Below are 16,111 nucleotides of genomic sequence, written 5' to 3' on the forward strand. Positions count from 1 at the left end.
TTTTATCCGTCGCTAGAAGGCGATGACCTTATCTATCTCAGATTAAATGACAGATTTAATCTGACGAAAGAAAAAACGATCCAGTAATCCATTGTTTATTTGGTTTTACGACGGATTTGGTCCGTCGCAAATTAGCGATTTTGGCGTAGTCAAAACTTTACCTGAAGTGGATGATGCTGGGAAAAAAGGCATGGCGGCATTTAAACACTCAAAATCACGTAGCCAAACTGGTGGATAGCGGGGACGACGAGTAGTACGACGGGTGGACGTGGGGGAGGGAGTAGGGGACGGAGGTGGGGAAGATGCAGGAGGGGGAATATTAGGGGATTCGGTAGAGGGGGTAGGGGCAGGGATGTTACAGTCATCTGCTTCTACAGAAGGAAGAGGTAAGACAAGCATGTTAAGAGTGGAAAGATTGGCAAAAGGAAAAATATCTTCATGAAATACAACATCCCTTGAAATAAAAGTTTCACAAGAGGAAATATCAAAAACTCGGTAACCTTTTTGCACATATGGGTAGCCCACAAAAATGCACTTATGGGAACAGGGTTGGAATTTATCACGATGGTGAGATAAGGTGGAAGCATAGCATAAACAACCAAAAACACAAAGATGAGAGTAGTGCGGAGGTGTACAGGTTAGTTTTTGGATTGGGGTTGCTCCTGAAAGAAGGGGGGTAGGAAGGCGGTTAATGAGATATGTAGTTGTAAGAATACAATCGCCCCAAAAAGCGAGAGGAAGATGTGCATGAAATCGCAAGGCTCGTGCAACCTCAAGGATATGTCGGTGTTTTCTTTCAAAGACCCCATTCTGTTGTGGGGTGGCAAGGCATGAATGTTGATGGATAATACCAAGTTCCTTGAGGAGTGATTGAAAGTTATATGAAAAGAATTCCACACCATTGTCTATACGAATCTGTTTAACTTTCTTGTGAAATTGTGTGGCAACCATAGCAAAAGAGGAGCGAAGAAGGGAATTGGTAGAAGATTTATGATGCATGAGAAAGGTCCAAGTTGCACGTGAAAAATCATCGACAATTGTTAAAAAATAACGTGCACCAGAAAGAGCAGGGACTGAATAGGGTCCCCAAATGTCAACATGGATTAAATCAAAAAGATCATTTATAGTAATAGACCTTAAAGGAAATAGTAAACGAGTTTGTTTGGCTAAAGGACAAACATTACAATGAAATTTTTGGAAAATAAAATACTAGAAAAAGTATTTGATAGATGGTGAAGACGAGCATTTGAGGGATGTCCAAGACGTTGATGCCAAAGGGCTGAAGAGGCCGAAGAAGAATGTAAAGCAGTGAAGGCGGCAGGGCTTGTGGTGGAAAGTGATAAAGCCCGCCTTGCTCTTTACCCAGTCCAATCATCATCTTCGTAAGTAGGTCCTGAAATATGCAAAAGTCAGGATAAAATGTGACAGAACAATTTAAAGAGCGGGTTAATTGGCTAACAGAGAAAAGGTTGAAATGAAAGGAGGGAACAAATAAAACATTTTTAAGAGAGAGAGATGGTGTGAGATGGACAGTGCCCATATGGGAAATAGGTGCAAGTTGGCCGGTGGGTAAGGTGACTGAAGAGACTTTGTTTTTGCTGTTTTTTTGAAACCCCTTGCTTCCAAACTGTTTCTCACTCCTTCTACTACTAATTTCGACCAACCTTGGCTAGGTATTTGAGATAAAAACACATTATATTATAGATTTTTTTGAATCAAAGCTCGGTGGGCTATTTTTCAAAAAATCATCAAAAATAGGTATTTATATATTTTTTTAATATGTTTTGCTGTTTTAATCATGTCATATGATGTGTTAATCATAGTAGAACATGTTAATGTGCATTTTACAGATTTGGGATGCCATTTAATAATTTTTTAATATTTTTTTCTATTTACGCATGAATTTTGGCCCCTTTTTTTAAAATTCGAAAAATCAATTTTTAATGGTTGTTTTGCTGTTTTAATCATGCTATTTGATGTGTTAATCATAGTAGAACATGTTAATGTGCATTTTACAGATTTGGGGTGCCATTTTATATTTTTTTCTATTTACGCATTTATTTTGGCCCTTTTTTTGAAAATTCGAAAAATCATTTTTTAATGATTCTTTTGCTGTTTTAATGATGTCATATGATGTGTTAATCATAGTAGAACATGTTAATGTGCATTTTACAGATTTGGGGTGCCATTTTATATTTTTTTCTATTTACGCATTTATTTTGGCCCTTTTTTTGAAAATTTGAAAAATCATTTTTTAATGATTCTTTTGCTGTTTTAATGATGCCATATGATGTGTTAATCATAGTAGAACATGTTAATGTGCATTTTACAGATTTGGGGTGCCATTTTATATTTTTTTAATATATTTTTCTATTTACGCATTTATTTTGGCCCTTTTTTTGAAAATTTGAAAAATCATTTTTTAATGATTCTTTTGCTGTTTTAATGATGTCATATGATGTGTTAATCATAGTAGAACATGTTAATGTGCATTTTACATATTTGGGGTGCCATTTTATATTTTTTTAATATTTTTTTCTATTTACACATTTATTTCGGCCCTTTTTTTGAAAATTCGAAAAATCATTTTTTAATGATTCTTTTGCTGTTTTAATGATGCCATATGATGTGTTAATCATAGTAGAACATGTTAATATGCATTTTACATATTTGGGGTGCCATTTTATATTTTATATATATATATATATATATATATATATATATTCTATTTACGCATGAATTTTGGCCCTCAAAAATAATTGCAAACACTTAAATGTAAGATATTTTCATATTACATTCATTCTAATATATCTATCATTGATAGTAGATAGTTAGAAAATTAAATATATGAATTTTGTAGTCAAATTCAGGTTATCTGGTTCATAAATTCATCAGACAGTCCGATACAACTTCTCACCAAAGAGTGGACCGTTACACCACCATAAACATGTTCCAATTTATAAATGAATGCATATTTGGAATGCTTAGAATATTCCGGATTTAATCCATATTTTTTCATAATTTTTTGGCAAAAAAAAAATTTTGCGCCGTTACGGGCCGTTACACCCCCGTATCCGTATCGGTTTTGGAGGTCACCGTTACGCCAACCGATACCGATACGGGACACCTTGTTGAAGAGAGAGTGGGAAATGGTGGGAAATGAAGAGGATGAAGGAGACATATGAGTGGTTGCCTCGGTGTCAATGACCCATGAAGAAGGAGAAGAAGAAATGGTTGAGGAAGAGGAGATACCTGCAAGGTTGGCCGTAGGCTGTGTAGTACCTTTATCGAGTAGATTCAAGATTTGGCGGTACTGATCGGGAGTAAAAGTGGGTGGAAACACGGTGTGGTTGGAAGAGTCTGGATTGTTAGGAGTGGATGTTTTAGGGGGTCTTGTCGGAGTAGTGTCATGGAGACGATGACCTGGAGGATAACCATGGAGTGCATGACACCTATCTTTTGTATGAACAACCCATCCGCAATGGGCACAAATGAAGGAAGATCGGCGCCGACCACGAGTGTCCTTAGAAGAGCTTTGTCCAAAGTTGTGAGAGAGGCCCATGGATGGAGCAACTAGTGCTGTTGCATCATCAGATGACTGGATGGGAGCTCAGATCTCACGTTGTTTTTCCTCTTGAAGAAGGAGTATGGCTTGTTGACAGTAGGGAGAGGATTCATTAAAAGTGTAATGATCCGGAAAATTTCGTGCAAAGACCCGAGTACTACCTCAAATTCCTTAGAAGTTAAATGTGGGTTAATTAGCGCTAAACTCAATTGCTTGTGAAATTGGCATCAATCACTTTAAATTTGATCTGCAAGACTCAAAAACCTGTAGAACCGTTAGCGCTATGTTACCCTGAAATCTAGGATTCAATGCTAAATCCAGTTGCTCTCGGGAGTACTTAGAAACTTTGTATCGGCCCTGGACCACGCGTCGAAAGTCCGATAGCGATGATCTTAGACAATTATAATCACCTTATTGGGCTTGACCATCACCTCAAAAATCAAGACCAGATGATGTCCTGGGTCGATTTGCTTGAGTCCGGAGTAAAGAGTGTGAGAAAGGTGAGAAATTAAATATGTATTTATGAAATCTGAGTCGTGTCGCTTGCGCGCCGATTCTAAGCTTTCTGACCGTTGGATTCTGACCCAAATTCACCCTCGGATCAGGAAAGATGGCCCAGGCATGTCATAGTGCTTATGGACCTGATCGAGTTTCGGTAACCGTTGAATTGAGATTGGTCCGCCACGGTTGATCTATAAATCCGATCGGTACGAAAACTCAGCCTGACCTAGATCCATGGTCGGTGAGCTTAAGTCCGACCGCACGTGGAAAAGGGACCACCAGAAGCACTCCGTTGGATCGAAATAGGCCCGATTTGGTTATAACCTAAGTATACCTTGGCCCTGGGGCTATTTTCATCAATATTAGGCTTATATAAAGACCTTAAAACCCTCACTCTCAATTCCATACGAATTTTCTAACCCTAGCTAAGAGAGAGAGAGGAAAAGAGAGAGAAAGTGAGAGAGAAGCTGGTGAATCATCTTGAGATTCTTCCTTGTTATTCTGCGTCCCTAAACCATCATTTCTGAATCGTTATTCCGGTGATTTTAAGTTCATTCTTGGGTAAGTCAATCAAACCCTAGTCTGTTTTAGAGCTTAGAATAGTCTAAGTGTTGATGTAATTCATTTTATTCATGCCTTAGGTTTTTTAGTCGCCGTTGACGAAGACCTATCGTCTGAATCAGATCTGTTGCGTTTTTTCTGGTTTAAGGTGCGGACTATATTCGTATAGGTTATGGTTTTCAAGGCTTTCAATGTCGGTTAATGGTTTATTATTGTTGTGGGTGTAATTTCACATGCCAAATGCGATATTCATTTTATGTTCCTGATATATATGAGATATATTGAGATTTGTGTATTCCTTGTATATGTAGAAAGTATCGTATACGTATGAAATACGAACATGTGCTTGCCATGATTAATTGTCGTGTATTTGTGCTAGTTGTATGTGTGTCAACTCCTTGGCAAAAGGAATTGTCCAAATGGGTGTTATCGCCAACATACGTCATGTATGTTGGAATATGTAGTCTAAGTGTTTGTAGAAATGTCTGAATGATCAAGTGCGTAATATGTTATCCTGTTTACGGACGTTGAGAAGAGATTCTCAACTATCCTATTGGTGTGTATGATTTCCTACATGCAATTTACATTATTTGTGGTTTAAATTCAAGCACTATTTATGTATAAATCCATGTTAAGTTGATATTCATCAAATGCTCATATACTGTATAATTAGAATTGTTGTTCCATTATTGTTCTAAACTGTTAGTATGAATATCTATTGTAATTAAAGATGTTTGGGACTATGAAATAGTCCAGGGAATCAGTAACAAACCTTGAGTTCGTGGCTGACGTTGTTTTCGCCATGTAGGATGTGTTTGACGAACCCGAGTCGTATTAGGGTTCTCGGCAGTGGTTTGGCCACACGGAGTATTTGCGTACTCTATGTCGTTCAACTCAACGTGCGCTCGTGCTAGTCGAGTTCGTCAAGTAACTCGATTGTCCTGGTGGATGTGCATCATGTATGGATGCTATTGTTTGAATCTAAGGTATCAAACTTATTAATGCAATCCCGTTAACCATTGTACCTAGATCTGCTAAGACTCATGAGCCTGACATGGTGGCATGGGACACCATGGTCGAGCTGTCGGCCTACGCTGGGGTAACGAGTCTCCCCGTAGTGACCAGTGAGCACACCAGACTCGTGAGCTGATTATGGTGGTATGGGACACTATATTCGTGCTGTCAGCTTACATTGATTGGTGACGAGCCCTTTGTAGTGACCTCGAGCATACCTTGATACTGCATTGAGGCGACGAGCCTTAGGGTAGTAACTAAGGTATGATAGGCATGCATTAATTGGTGATGAGCCCTTTGCAGCGACCTAAAACCATATGATCGTATGAGATTGTCTAGGACTGACGACCCTAGAATGGATCACTGTTTGGAAATTGATATGAGGAAGGTACCTTAACTTTCCAATCTTGCTGTATGAAAATGACTAATAACAACCTGGTAATCATGTTCATGCACCGCATTGCATGTGCGTTGGCGTCGTTGGCACTGCAGGAGGTTGTCATGTGTACTGTAAGATGAAGACGCTGAGGGAGTGCAGGCGAGAGCATGCATCATTTCTACATACATCCTTGCATTAACATGAGTAATTATGACGTGTTTGATTGTATTGCCTTATCATTACTACTTGATTGATTTGATAACATGTTAACTTTTACTGTATAGTTCCACTGAGTTGATCACTCACTCCTACATTCTGGGACGGTGTTTCAACACCAACCAGACTCTGTCTTAGATGCAGATGATGATGCGACCCCCGAGGCAGAGCAGGAGTATAAGGATGATGAGGACGCATTTTTTTTATGCAGTTCTCAGGCGGGTTCATGTAAGCCGTGTCCTGATCTACGGGGATTTTGAGTTTTCTTTGTAATAGATGATTTCATTTTGATACTTATATTTTGAAAACAAACACTTGTAATTATGACCTGGCAGAGCATACATATTACAGGGACTTGTACATGTTCACATATATTTCTTTAAGTCTTCCGCTTGCGACTTTCACTTATCCCTGAATTATGTTTGCAGTTTGGCTTAATCTATTCCATGTTTTATGCACTATTACAGACAACATACATCCATAATTACTTATGTTGCATAAGTGATGTTTTGAAACTCGGGAGCTGAGTTGTGCTCGACCCCTGAATTTCAGGGCGTTACAAAAAGTAACTGACCTCGGACTGCTGAATAGCTTTCATTGAGTCCCATGAGGAATTGTATAAGACGCTCTTGATTTTGATGAGGAATGATATCCTTGGCAGCACTACAAGTGCACACGGGGAGGGTAGTAAAAAAAGATAGTTCATCTCAATATGTCTTCAATCCAGAAAATAGACTGCAAGGGAAGTCTGTCCTTGTGTGTGGGAGCAGATGGATCGTTGCAGTTGAAAGAGGCAGGGGCCGTTGCTTTGAGAAAAACGATCTTGCAGATCTGTCCACACGTCATGAGCATATTCCGTGTAGATGACCGAATTGGACAATTCCTTTGTGAAGGCATTGAGGATCCAAGAGAGCACCATATTGTTGCAACGAGTCCAGGATGCAAAGTCAGGAGAGGAGATGGATGGGTGTGGATAAGATCCATCAATAAAACAGAGCTTGTTCTTAGCACTTAACGCAATGATCATGGCGCGACTCCAAGTGGCATAATTGTCACCATTGAGTTGTTGGGAGACAAGTGTAATACCTGGTTGATCAGAACAGTGAAGGTGTAGTGGATTGGAAGAATCATGAATTGCTTGAACATTGGTGGAATTGGATTTGGGGTCAAGTGAAGTAGCCATTTAGGACTAATCTGAAAGAGGAACACCAGATTTCTGCGCTTCTACGGAGCACAAAAAAATAGACAGAAAATAAGCAAAGGAAAGTTATCTCTGATACCATGTAAAGTGAGAATAAATCAATTTTATTTCTCAATATATCATACGAAGGAGAGAAGCCTTTCTTATAGGCATTGTACAACAGCTAGTTGTATCTAATAAAGAAAAACCTATAATAAGATATTTGACAGCTATTCAATCTAATAAGGAAAATCCTATAATAAAATAATTACAACTGTACAATCTAATATCCCCCTTCTGCCAGGTTTTCAGGTGCTTCTTTCTTCTCTAGCTGCAGCTGCAGCTGCAGCAAGTGGATGGAGCTTTGTTACAGGAAGTTTTGGTCTTCTGGATGGCTACTTCAGGGGCTGCCCCCCTCGAAACAGATTGTTTATATATATATATATAGTAGCTGATTGTGGCTGCTGGATTTTTCGTCTATTTTAGGAGCTAGTGGAGGGAGTATCCTCAGTAGTCTTCATTGCAGGTTGTTGCTGCAGCCTGCTCTCTGAATGGTGGAAGGATTTCTGCGGCAGGGTCTGGGAGAGTTGATCGATTTGCTGCTGTGTTTGCTTTCCCTTTGCAAGGGTCCTCTTTAGAGTCTGATTCATGCATGCTGGCCTAGCGTGGGGTCTTCTTCTGAAGTTCCTGATGCTTGCGGATTGTATTGGATGAGAAAGGGACGCAGTGGTTTGGTAGTTCTTCTTTCCAGCTTGCTTCTCAATCTATGGGAGGAGTAGGGATTGCTTTTATCATTGGAAAGAAAATTAAAAAAAAAAATGTAAGGACTTTTGTGCAGAGTGGGCGTCTGGTCCTGGTTTCTATATTGCTGCAGATGGATTGCTTTTAGTCTTTTTGCTGCTGCTGGTTGTAGCTTGGAATGATTAAGCTGGTAGTATGGTGATATGGTAGTATGAATGCTTAGATTTGTTATGGATGGTTGCCTGCAGGGAAGTCATGCAGTTGTCTGGGAATGGTCGCATGATTTTTTGCTTTGTAGTTTTTCAGCTGGCTGGTCTAACCAGGTATGGGCGATCTAGGTGGTGTTCTTTGCCTTTGTTGAGGCTTGAGGGGCATGTGGTTCTCTGTTATGGATGTTGATATCTTTGTTGGGTATTGAAGGTGAAGAAGGCTTGTCTGGTGTTGCAGTAGAGGCTTTAGCCGTGGTATGGTTTCTGGAGGCTGTCCAACGGTGCTAGTGTAGTTTGCTTGCTGCTTTGGTAATGTAGTGGCTTTGTGGGCTGGTTGTGTTTAGAGTATGGCGCCTCTGTTTTTTATTGTCTTTCTTTTAGCATTGTTCTGAGCCAGTATGGGATATGCGAGGCCCCGTCTCTTTTTGTGGGCCTGCTAAATGTTTGTATAGCCAATTTCTTTATCAACAAAGTTACAGGTGGTGTGCTCCCACCTTTCTGAAAAAACAAAAAAAGGAAAAAGGAAAAAAAGAAAAGAATGATTATGGCATGAAGTTTTTATCTGTATTAGCTTAGATGAGTTGATATATTAGGGAATGTACTAGCAATGGTATCAGTGTCTACGGTCTTGCAATTTCTTCAAAAGAATGATTATGGTACTAATAGCTACAGTCTTTCTACGGACTAAAACCGTAGATTTATGTACGGCTTTTATCCCCCACCTTCGACCCTTTTTCTGGTAGTGGTGGGTTGAATGTGGTTTCCAAGTTTCCTTTTAGTCATGTATTTCAATTCCTTTCTCATGATGAATACAAGGTAACATCAGTATAATTTTGAAATCACGGCTTTTATTAAACTGAACCTTCAAATTCCGGTTCAATTATGCATCCAAATCCTCTTTCTTTCTTTCTTTCTTTCTTTTTTTTTTTTTTCTTTTTTCTTTTTCCTTTTTCTTATTTCCTTTCTTTTCTATTTTGCGGTTTTTTTATTTTTTATTTTGTCTTTTGGCTTTTCCCTTTCCCTTTCTGTTTGGCGGTGGGGGCAAGGTATGGGGAAGACAAATTGTCCACATTTTAGGAAACTTTCACCCCACTATATAGCTACATTAGTCTGTCTCATTACTTGAAGGAATAGCCTTTTAAGGGGAGTTAAAAATCTATCATAATGGTTAAATATGCTTTTATTAATATAAATACTGTATCATTTAAATCTATTTTTTTTTTATACCATAAAGCTCATGAGATTGGAAAACATGTGAATCAATCTAAACTGACAGGCTAATAGTGGATGGACGAATGCTCAACATTTACATCAGTTAAAAGGATAGGATAATGGTGATGAAGTTGAATTAGGTAGCCCCCCGATTGAATGTTCCAGATCCATCGCACCATTCTGCACCAAATCAACGGTTTTACAGGGTGGTAACATTTTCAGAATGTACTAGGCATCCACCAACTTGGGAACTAAAAAGTTAAGCAAAATGGGAAGTGGGCCTGATAAGACCATGATTGCACAATACCTGTAGTGACCAGGATCGGGTTTGCCTATTAGAGATTAACTCATTCCAATCACAAAAATATTTTGATCTACTGCATTGTAGAATAGATGCAAAGATCATACCATTGAAGTTATCACACCACCTTGAGTTTTATTAATTGAAAAATATACACATTCATTTGGAAAGGGCTTAAATAAATTTAAAAAAATCCAGGCCTCACCTATCAAATATGACAATTGAGTTACAATACTGGTATTTAAGAAATCAACAACAGCTAACATAACAAAATTAGAAGCCCATTACATCTCATGCACCACAAACCCATCCCACATATAGAGTGTGCCTCAATTCAAGAAGCTCTCGTGCGTCCAATGTCGAAAGATCGCACCCTTTGAGCTCCAAAATCCTCAGCCGCCCGAACGGCAGCAATGAGATCGGTGTGGGGTCCCGTGCTGGTTGTGGGAGGACCGACACAACCTTCAGCCCACGGAGAGAGAGAGAGAGGTAAGTTGGGGCGGGCGTGTCTGGAGAGATAGAGAGAGGGAGAGACAGAGAGGTAGGTGAGGGCGGGCGTGGCTTGAGACTTGAGAGAGAGAGAAGTAGGAGAGAGATGCGTGTCATGTGAACTTTCCATGAGGTCGAGCTGTGTGGGCCCCACCGTAATGCGTGTCGAACATCAACACCAAGCGTCAGATGTACCATTCCATGGTGGGCCTCGGGCTTAAAAATCGAGTCAATCGATGACTTTTGTGGGCGACACCACGTACAAAATTTGAGAGGGGTTACCCTCCCATTAAAACATTCATAATCATTTGTTGGGCCCACCGAGGTGTGTTTCACAAATCCAGTCCATCCATTATGTGTGTCCCACTTGGATGAGGGGTCAGACCAAGTTTCAGATGCATCAAAACTTTGTGTGGGCCCCACCAAGTTCTTTTATATGTTTTAGGCATGTCTTCACATGATTTTAGATGGTATATATGGCCTACCTGAGTTCTGTACACGGCTGATTTTTGGGATATCCCATCACTTAAAGGGGACCCATCAAATGCACGGTGTTGATGTTCGACACATATCATGGTGGCGCCCACACAGCTCGACCACATGGGAAGTTCCCATGAGCTCGACCGCATAGAACCATTTCCATTTCCACACACACACACACACACACTCTAGCTGGGTTTCAGATCGAGTTGAGTCAGTACTGAGTTGGATTTCGGGTTGAATCGAGTTGAGTTACAAGTTCGTATTGGACGAAGTCTACTCGGTTCGGATTGACTAACCCACTCGGTTCGGATCAAGTCGGGTCTAAACGAGTCGGACGAGTCTGAGTCGTCCCATGCCCAGCTCTAATTAGATGGCGCACACATGCTGCTTTGATACATACATAGTTACTGTTAACATGATCTCTTTTATTTATTAGAGAACAAGACCTCTAATACAAGAATTCATTGGATTTCTCAGTTCCATTGAGCAATCCAAACAACAGCCTTTTGTAATTGAGATTTGTAGAGAAAGGGATTTCGGGAAAATGGTGTGTTAACGAGAGAATGGCCTCCCTGACATCTTTTATTAGTTTTTGAATATATAAAAGATACGATGATGTCCTGAGGGAGCAAAATAAATACTCCGTCTAACAAGATTAATCAAATTTCAAATAACATTCCAATATTGACTCCTCTAAATCAAGGATCCCACTATATGAGCATATCCCAACCACCAAATTGGTGGACAGATAAAAATAGAACTGTCAGCAATCCAAATTCAATAGCAGAAATCAGAAAACTAGCATCGTTTAAAACAACGTGATTTTTGGGCAATTGTCCATCCATGGTTAAATATATAATGTTAGAATGAGAATTTGCTTGTGTAGATTGGCGGGCCCCACGGTGAATGGGGGATACCCAAAATTCTTCGCCAGTGGATGTCCTCACTGTACTGTACGTTGCGGGTTGTTGGTTATATTTGTCCTTTTTTTTGTTGGATGACTGATTTCATCCGATAAGGGAGATATTAGGCCATGGCCCATCCTCCTTTCAGGGTATGCTAGCTATTGTTTTAGTGCTGAAGGTGTGTTTGGATGTTCAATTGAACTGAATTGCAATTCATTTGTCATCATTTTAATTCCCAGTGACAACCAAACCCCTAATTGTATGTAGGACTGAGACGTTAGTAATTCCAATTCAGGTTGCTACTCTGTCATTACGAATGGAGTGAGGCTAGCCTACTGTGGTCATTTACTCATTAAGAAATGCTGTTCTTGCTATTCAATTCGATTGAACATCCAAAAAAATCTTAATAATCTCATCTAGGAAATGAAGAATCTTATCGGAGCCGCCTATCTGCAGTCACTTCAGTAAGACGCCGCCTACGTATATGTGTGGGCACAAATTATGAGCAGAGCAGTATGATTTGTAGGTCAGCAGACATTAACAGTGAGACCCACCTATGGACATCCCAGTTCTTTCATGATTGCACCATGTAGGTGCATTTGGAGGATTCTTGGTTTGGCAACAGCCTGTCTGCAAGTACTTCCTCTCTTTTCATCTCTGTTTATGAACTTTCAGAAGTATGCTAAGAAAGTAGACTTTGACAAGCACTGTTTAGGTCATTCCTGGTGTTGTCTGATGAACATACTTGGAAGACCATCTCTTCATCTACAAAGTAATTGATTTCCAGTCTTCTGACCATCGATCCTCACAGAAGACCCACTGCACAAGAGGTATATAGCATGACCATTAGTCCATTCATGTTACATTAGCTACTTGTGCTCAAATCTAAAAACACATCGATCATACATGTTGGCCATCTCTAGGTATTATAAGCTGCTGGTAATGTCGGCCCAGACAGATATTAGGATCAATCAATGGGGATGATTTTTTCTAGTGCCTCTGACCCACCATGGAGCCCCCACATAAGAACAAATATGATCACCAAAAGGTGGCCCACATATAATGTTGATTGGGATGAGCAAATGCTGGTTCAAACATTTTGTGTATTTCCTGTTTAAGTATCGGCATTCTCATGAATTTCTCATCCAAAACTAGATAAAGTCATTGAAAAACTCACTAATTTAACTTGATCAAGACCTGGGTTGAGTTAGAGGAGGTAATTTAAATTTTCTTTTTAGGAAAAAGAAAGAAAGAAAATCTAAATTGAGTAATCAGCAATCCCAAAAACCAGAGTAGATGACAAGCCGTTGAAATTAAAAAAAGCAACCAAGTAGAGTTTCGAGTCAACTAGTACACAAGCCATCTCCAATTCTAAGCTGAATTCTGAGTTTTCAAACCTTATTCCCACACATTATATAATATACAGTGTTATTCATTATTATAGTATAAAATTTGTCCTGTAAACAGCTTCTACTGCATCCATGGGTGATTGGTGACTCGGCAAAAGAGGACCTAATGGACTCGGAGGTTGTTTCACGGCTGCAAAGTTTCAATGCGCGGTGCAAATTCCGCACTGCAGCAATAGCGAGTGTGTTGAGTAGCACGGTTTTCTTGAGATCGAGGACTCTGTTAGGGTCCCATGATCTTACTCATGAGGAGCTCAAGAAACTGAGAAAACATTTCCAGAGAATGTGAGTTTCTTCTCTACTCTCTCCACCATTAGTATCTTATGGTCGAAACCAGATGCAAAATGTTATAGAACGAATGTAGATAGCATGATTGGATATTTTTGGGATCTAATCCCATGGAAAACAGTAAAGAATTCAATCTAAATCCTATCTAGAAAAAAGAATGAAAAATCAAATGGTTCACTCAAAGTGAAGGTTTATGGATTTATGATGTTAATGTTTTAATGTTAGTTTTAAGGTCTGCTCAGATGCCCCGTTGAACGAACTTGCAAGAACTCAAAGTATGGAGGAGACGACCAAACTCAATGTGGGAAGTGGGAATAATGTAATTCGTGTTTCGTAGTGATGATGGACAAATCCTAACTGCAATTCCATGCATTTTAAAGGTCGACTTGGAGTTGCTAATATGAACAGCACTACTGTAATTCAGTTCAATTGAGCAATCCAAACAGCAGCCTTCACTAATTGAGATTGGTTGTAGAGAGAGGGATTTTGGGAAAATGGCATGTTAATGACAGAATGACCTCCCTAACCTCTTTTATTAATAATTGAGTGACAAAGATATGGTGTCCCAAGGGAGCACTGAAATAAACTAAATACTCCCTCTAACAAGATTAATCAAATTGCAAGTAACATTCCAATATTGACTCCCCTAAATCAAGGGCCCCACTGGATGAGCATATCCCAACCGCCAAATTGGTAGACTGATAAAAAGAAAATTGTTAGAAATCTTTTTTTTTAAAAATTATTATTAAAAGATAGCAATCTAAATTTGATAGGCGAAATCACAAAATTATCAAGATGAAAACAATGTGATTTTCAGGCAATTGTCCATCAACGGTGAGACTCACAAATTGGCGTCTAGACTGGTTTGCTTGTGTGCAGATCTGTTGAGGATTAGTGGCCTTATCTTGTGAAGTTTGATGGACCCATGTTGTAGTCTAGCCCCGAAATTGAAAATAATTTTTTTTACTATTTAATTTTTTGAATGTCTGATCAATAAATGAGAAGCCTTCAATGCAGATGTGCAAATGGAGACAATGCCACTCTTTCCGAATTTGAACAAGTGCTAAACGCAATGAACATGAGCTCGCTCCCCCCCCTTGCTCCACGTGTCTTTGACCTATTCGACAACAACCGTGACGGGACTGTGGACATGAGAGAGATCCTATGTGGCTTCTCAAGCCTCAGAAATTCACATGGAGATGATGCTCTCCAGCTCTGCTTCCAGGTAATTTACTACAGTAAACTACAGACAGGAGGAAACACAGATCTTGAAGATTCTTTCGTGATGGGGCCCGATAAACGAATGGGCACCACTTTTGCAAACTAGATCTTAGTGTACTCCCATATCCATGGGTCAAGCTGTCAAGGATCGTGTAACTATTCCTGAGTTAATTAGTACTACTCAAGATACTCTCCAGCAGTATTTTATTTTGTTTTTGACAAAATGAGTAAATATATAATGTTGGATTGAGAATTTGCTTGTTTACTTTGGTGGGGCCCACGGTGGCCGGGAGATACCCAAAAAATCTTCGCCATTGGATGTCCTGACTATTCTGTATGTTGTGGACTGTTGGTTGCAATTATCCATTTTTATTGGATGGCTGACTTCATCTGATAGGGGATATATTAGGCCATGGCACATCCTATGATGGGGCCTTCTGGATAGTCTCATAGGATATTGAGAGGTCCACTGCCTGTACCATTGATGGGTAAGAGAACAAGGCAACTATTTCGGTCGCATATTGTATATATTGCTTCTCTTATCAAATCAGAATTCAAAAATGCTTATCAACATAATTTAAAACATTTTTAATAATTTCAAACAGCTGCATTTGCTACGTATAAACTCTATTTTGATCATTTTCTGGAACGGCCTAATGCACAAGTTGTTTCACGTGCCTATGTCTTCCAAGGAACTGTGTATTCATCAAGTGAAATGAAATTATCTTTTCATATCTCGAATTTCTATTCTACATAAAATTTTGAGCTTAACATGTGTGCATTTTATGTTCCCATCAGACGTATGATACAGACAGGTCAGGATGCATCACAAAGGAAGAAGTAGCGTCAATGCTTAGAGTAAATATCTCTCACCCTTCCTTTGAAGTCTGCAGAGTTTCAAGAAATGCTAAGGCAGTACAAAGGTGCAAGATATGTCCATTGATCTGATGGGGACCACCTTCAAAATGCCCTGGCCCAAAAATCACAACGATCCACTTACTAGGGGAACCATACATGTTGATCTATGTTCAACATTTGTGTGTCTCACCTGATATGCGGACCAACCAGAATTTTGGGACAAGGTGTATTCATGGCATTCCCCACCTAATGAACAGCCTGGATCTTGTACATGTGCGACCTGAATCTCCACCTTTCCAGTCTTCCTGCACAGGAATCACCTTAGCATTTCTCTGTAGTTTTACATTGTATATGGTAGAAAATATCTGCTAACTGAAATCCATATAGGCCTTGCCAAAAGACTGCCTTCCAGCAGACATAACAGAACCTGGGAAGCTTGATGAGATTTTCGATCAGATGGATGCCAATAGTGATGGAAAGGTCACATTCGATGAGTTCAAAGCTGCCATGAAGAGAGACAGCTCCCTCCAAGATGTAGTCCTCTCCTCTTTGAGGCCAATCTAGTTCATCTGTTTTGAAGAT

The 16,111-nt window shown here is 39.6% G+C and overlaps 1 protein-coding gene across 1 annotated transcript; it reads left to right on the top strand.

The window, feature by feature from the left end:
* The first annotated feature begins 352 nt into the window (after positions 1-352).
* LOC131228130 (calcium and calcium/calmodulin-dependent serine/threonine-protein kinase-like) lies at positions 353-16,093 on the top strand. Its single transcript, XM_058223961.1, has 9 exons — positions 353-386; positions 7,721-7,844; positions 8,406-8,470; positions 8,578-8,647; positions 8,748-8,808; positions 12,350-12,433; positions 13,224-13,447; positions 14,468-14,675; positions 15,917-16,093. Exons 1-9 carry the CDS (start codon positions 353-355, stop codon positions 16,091-16,093), a joined length of 1,047 nt encoding a protein of 348 aa, XP_058079944.1.
* The last annotated feature ends 18 nt before the right edge of the window (positions 16,094-16,111 follow it).

The sequence above is a fragment of the Magnolia sinica genome, chromosome 15 (assembly GCF_029962835.1).
Source record: "Magnolia sinica isolate HGM2019 chromosome 15, MsV1, whole genome shotgun sequence".
In the NCBI taxonomy this organism is placed as follows: domain Eukaryota; kingdom Viridiplantae; phylum Streptophyta; class Magnoliopsida; order Magnoliales; family Magnoliaceae; genus Magnolia; species Magnolia sinica.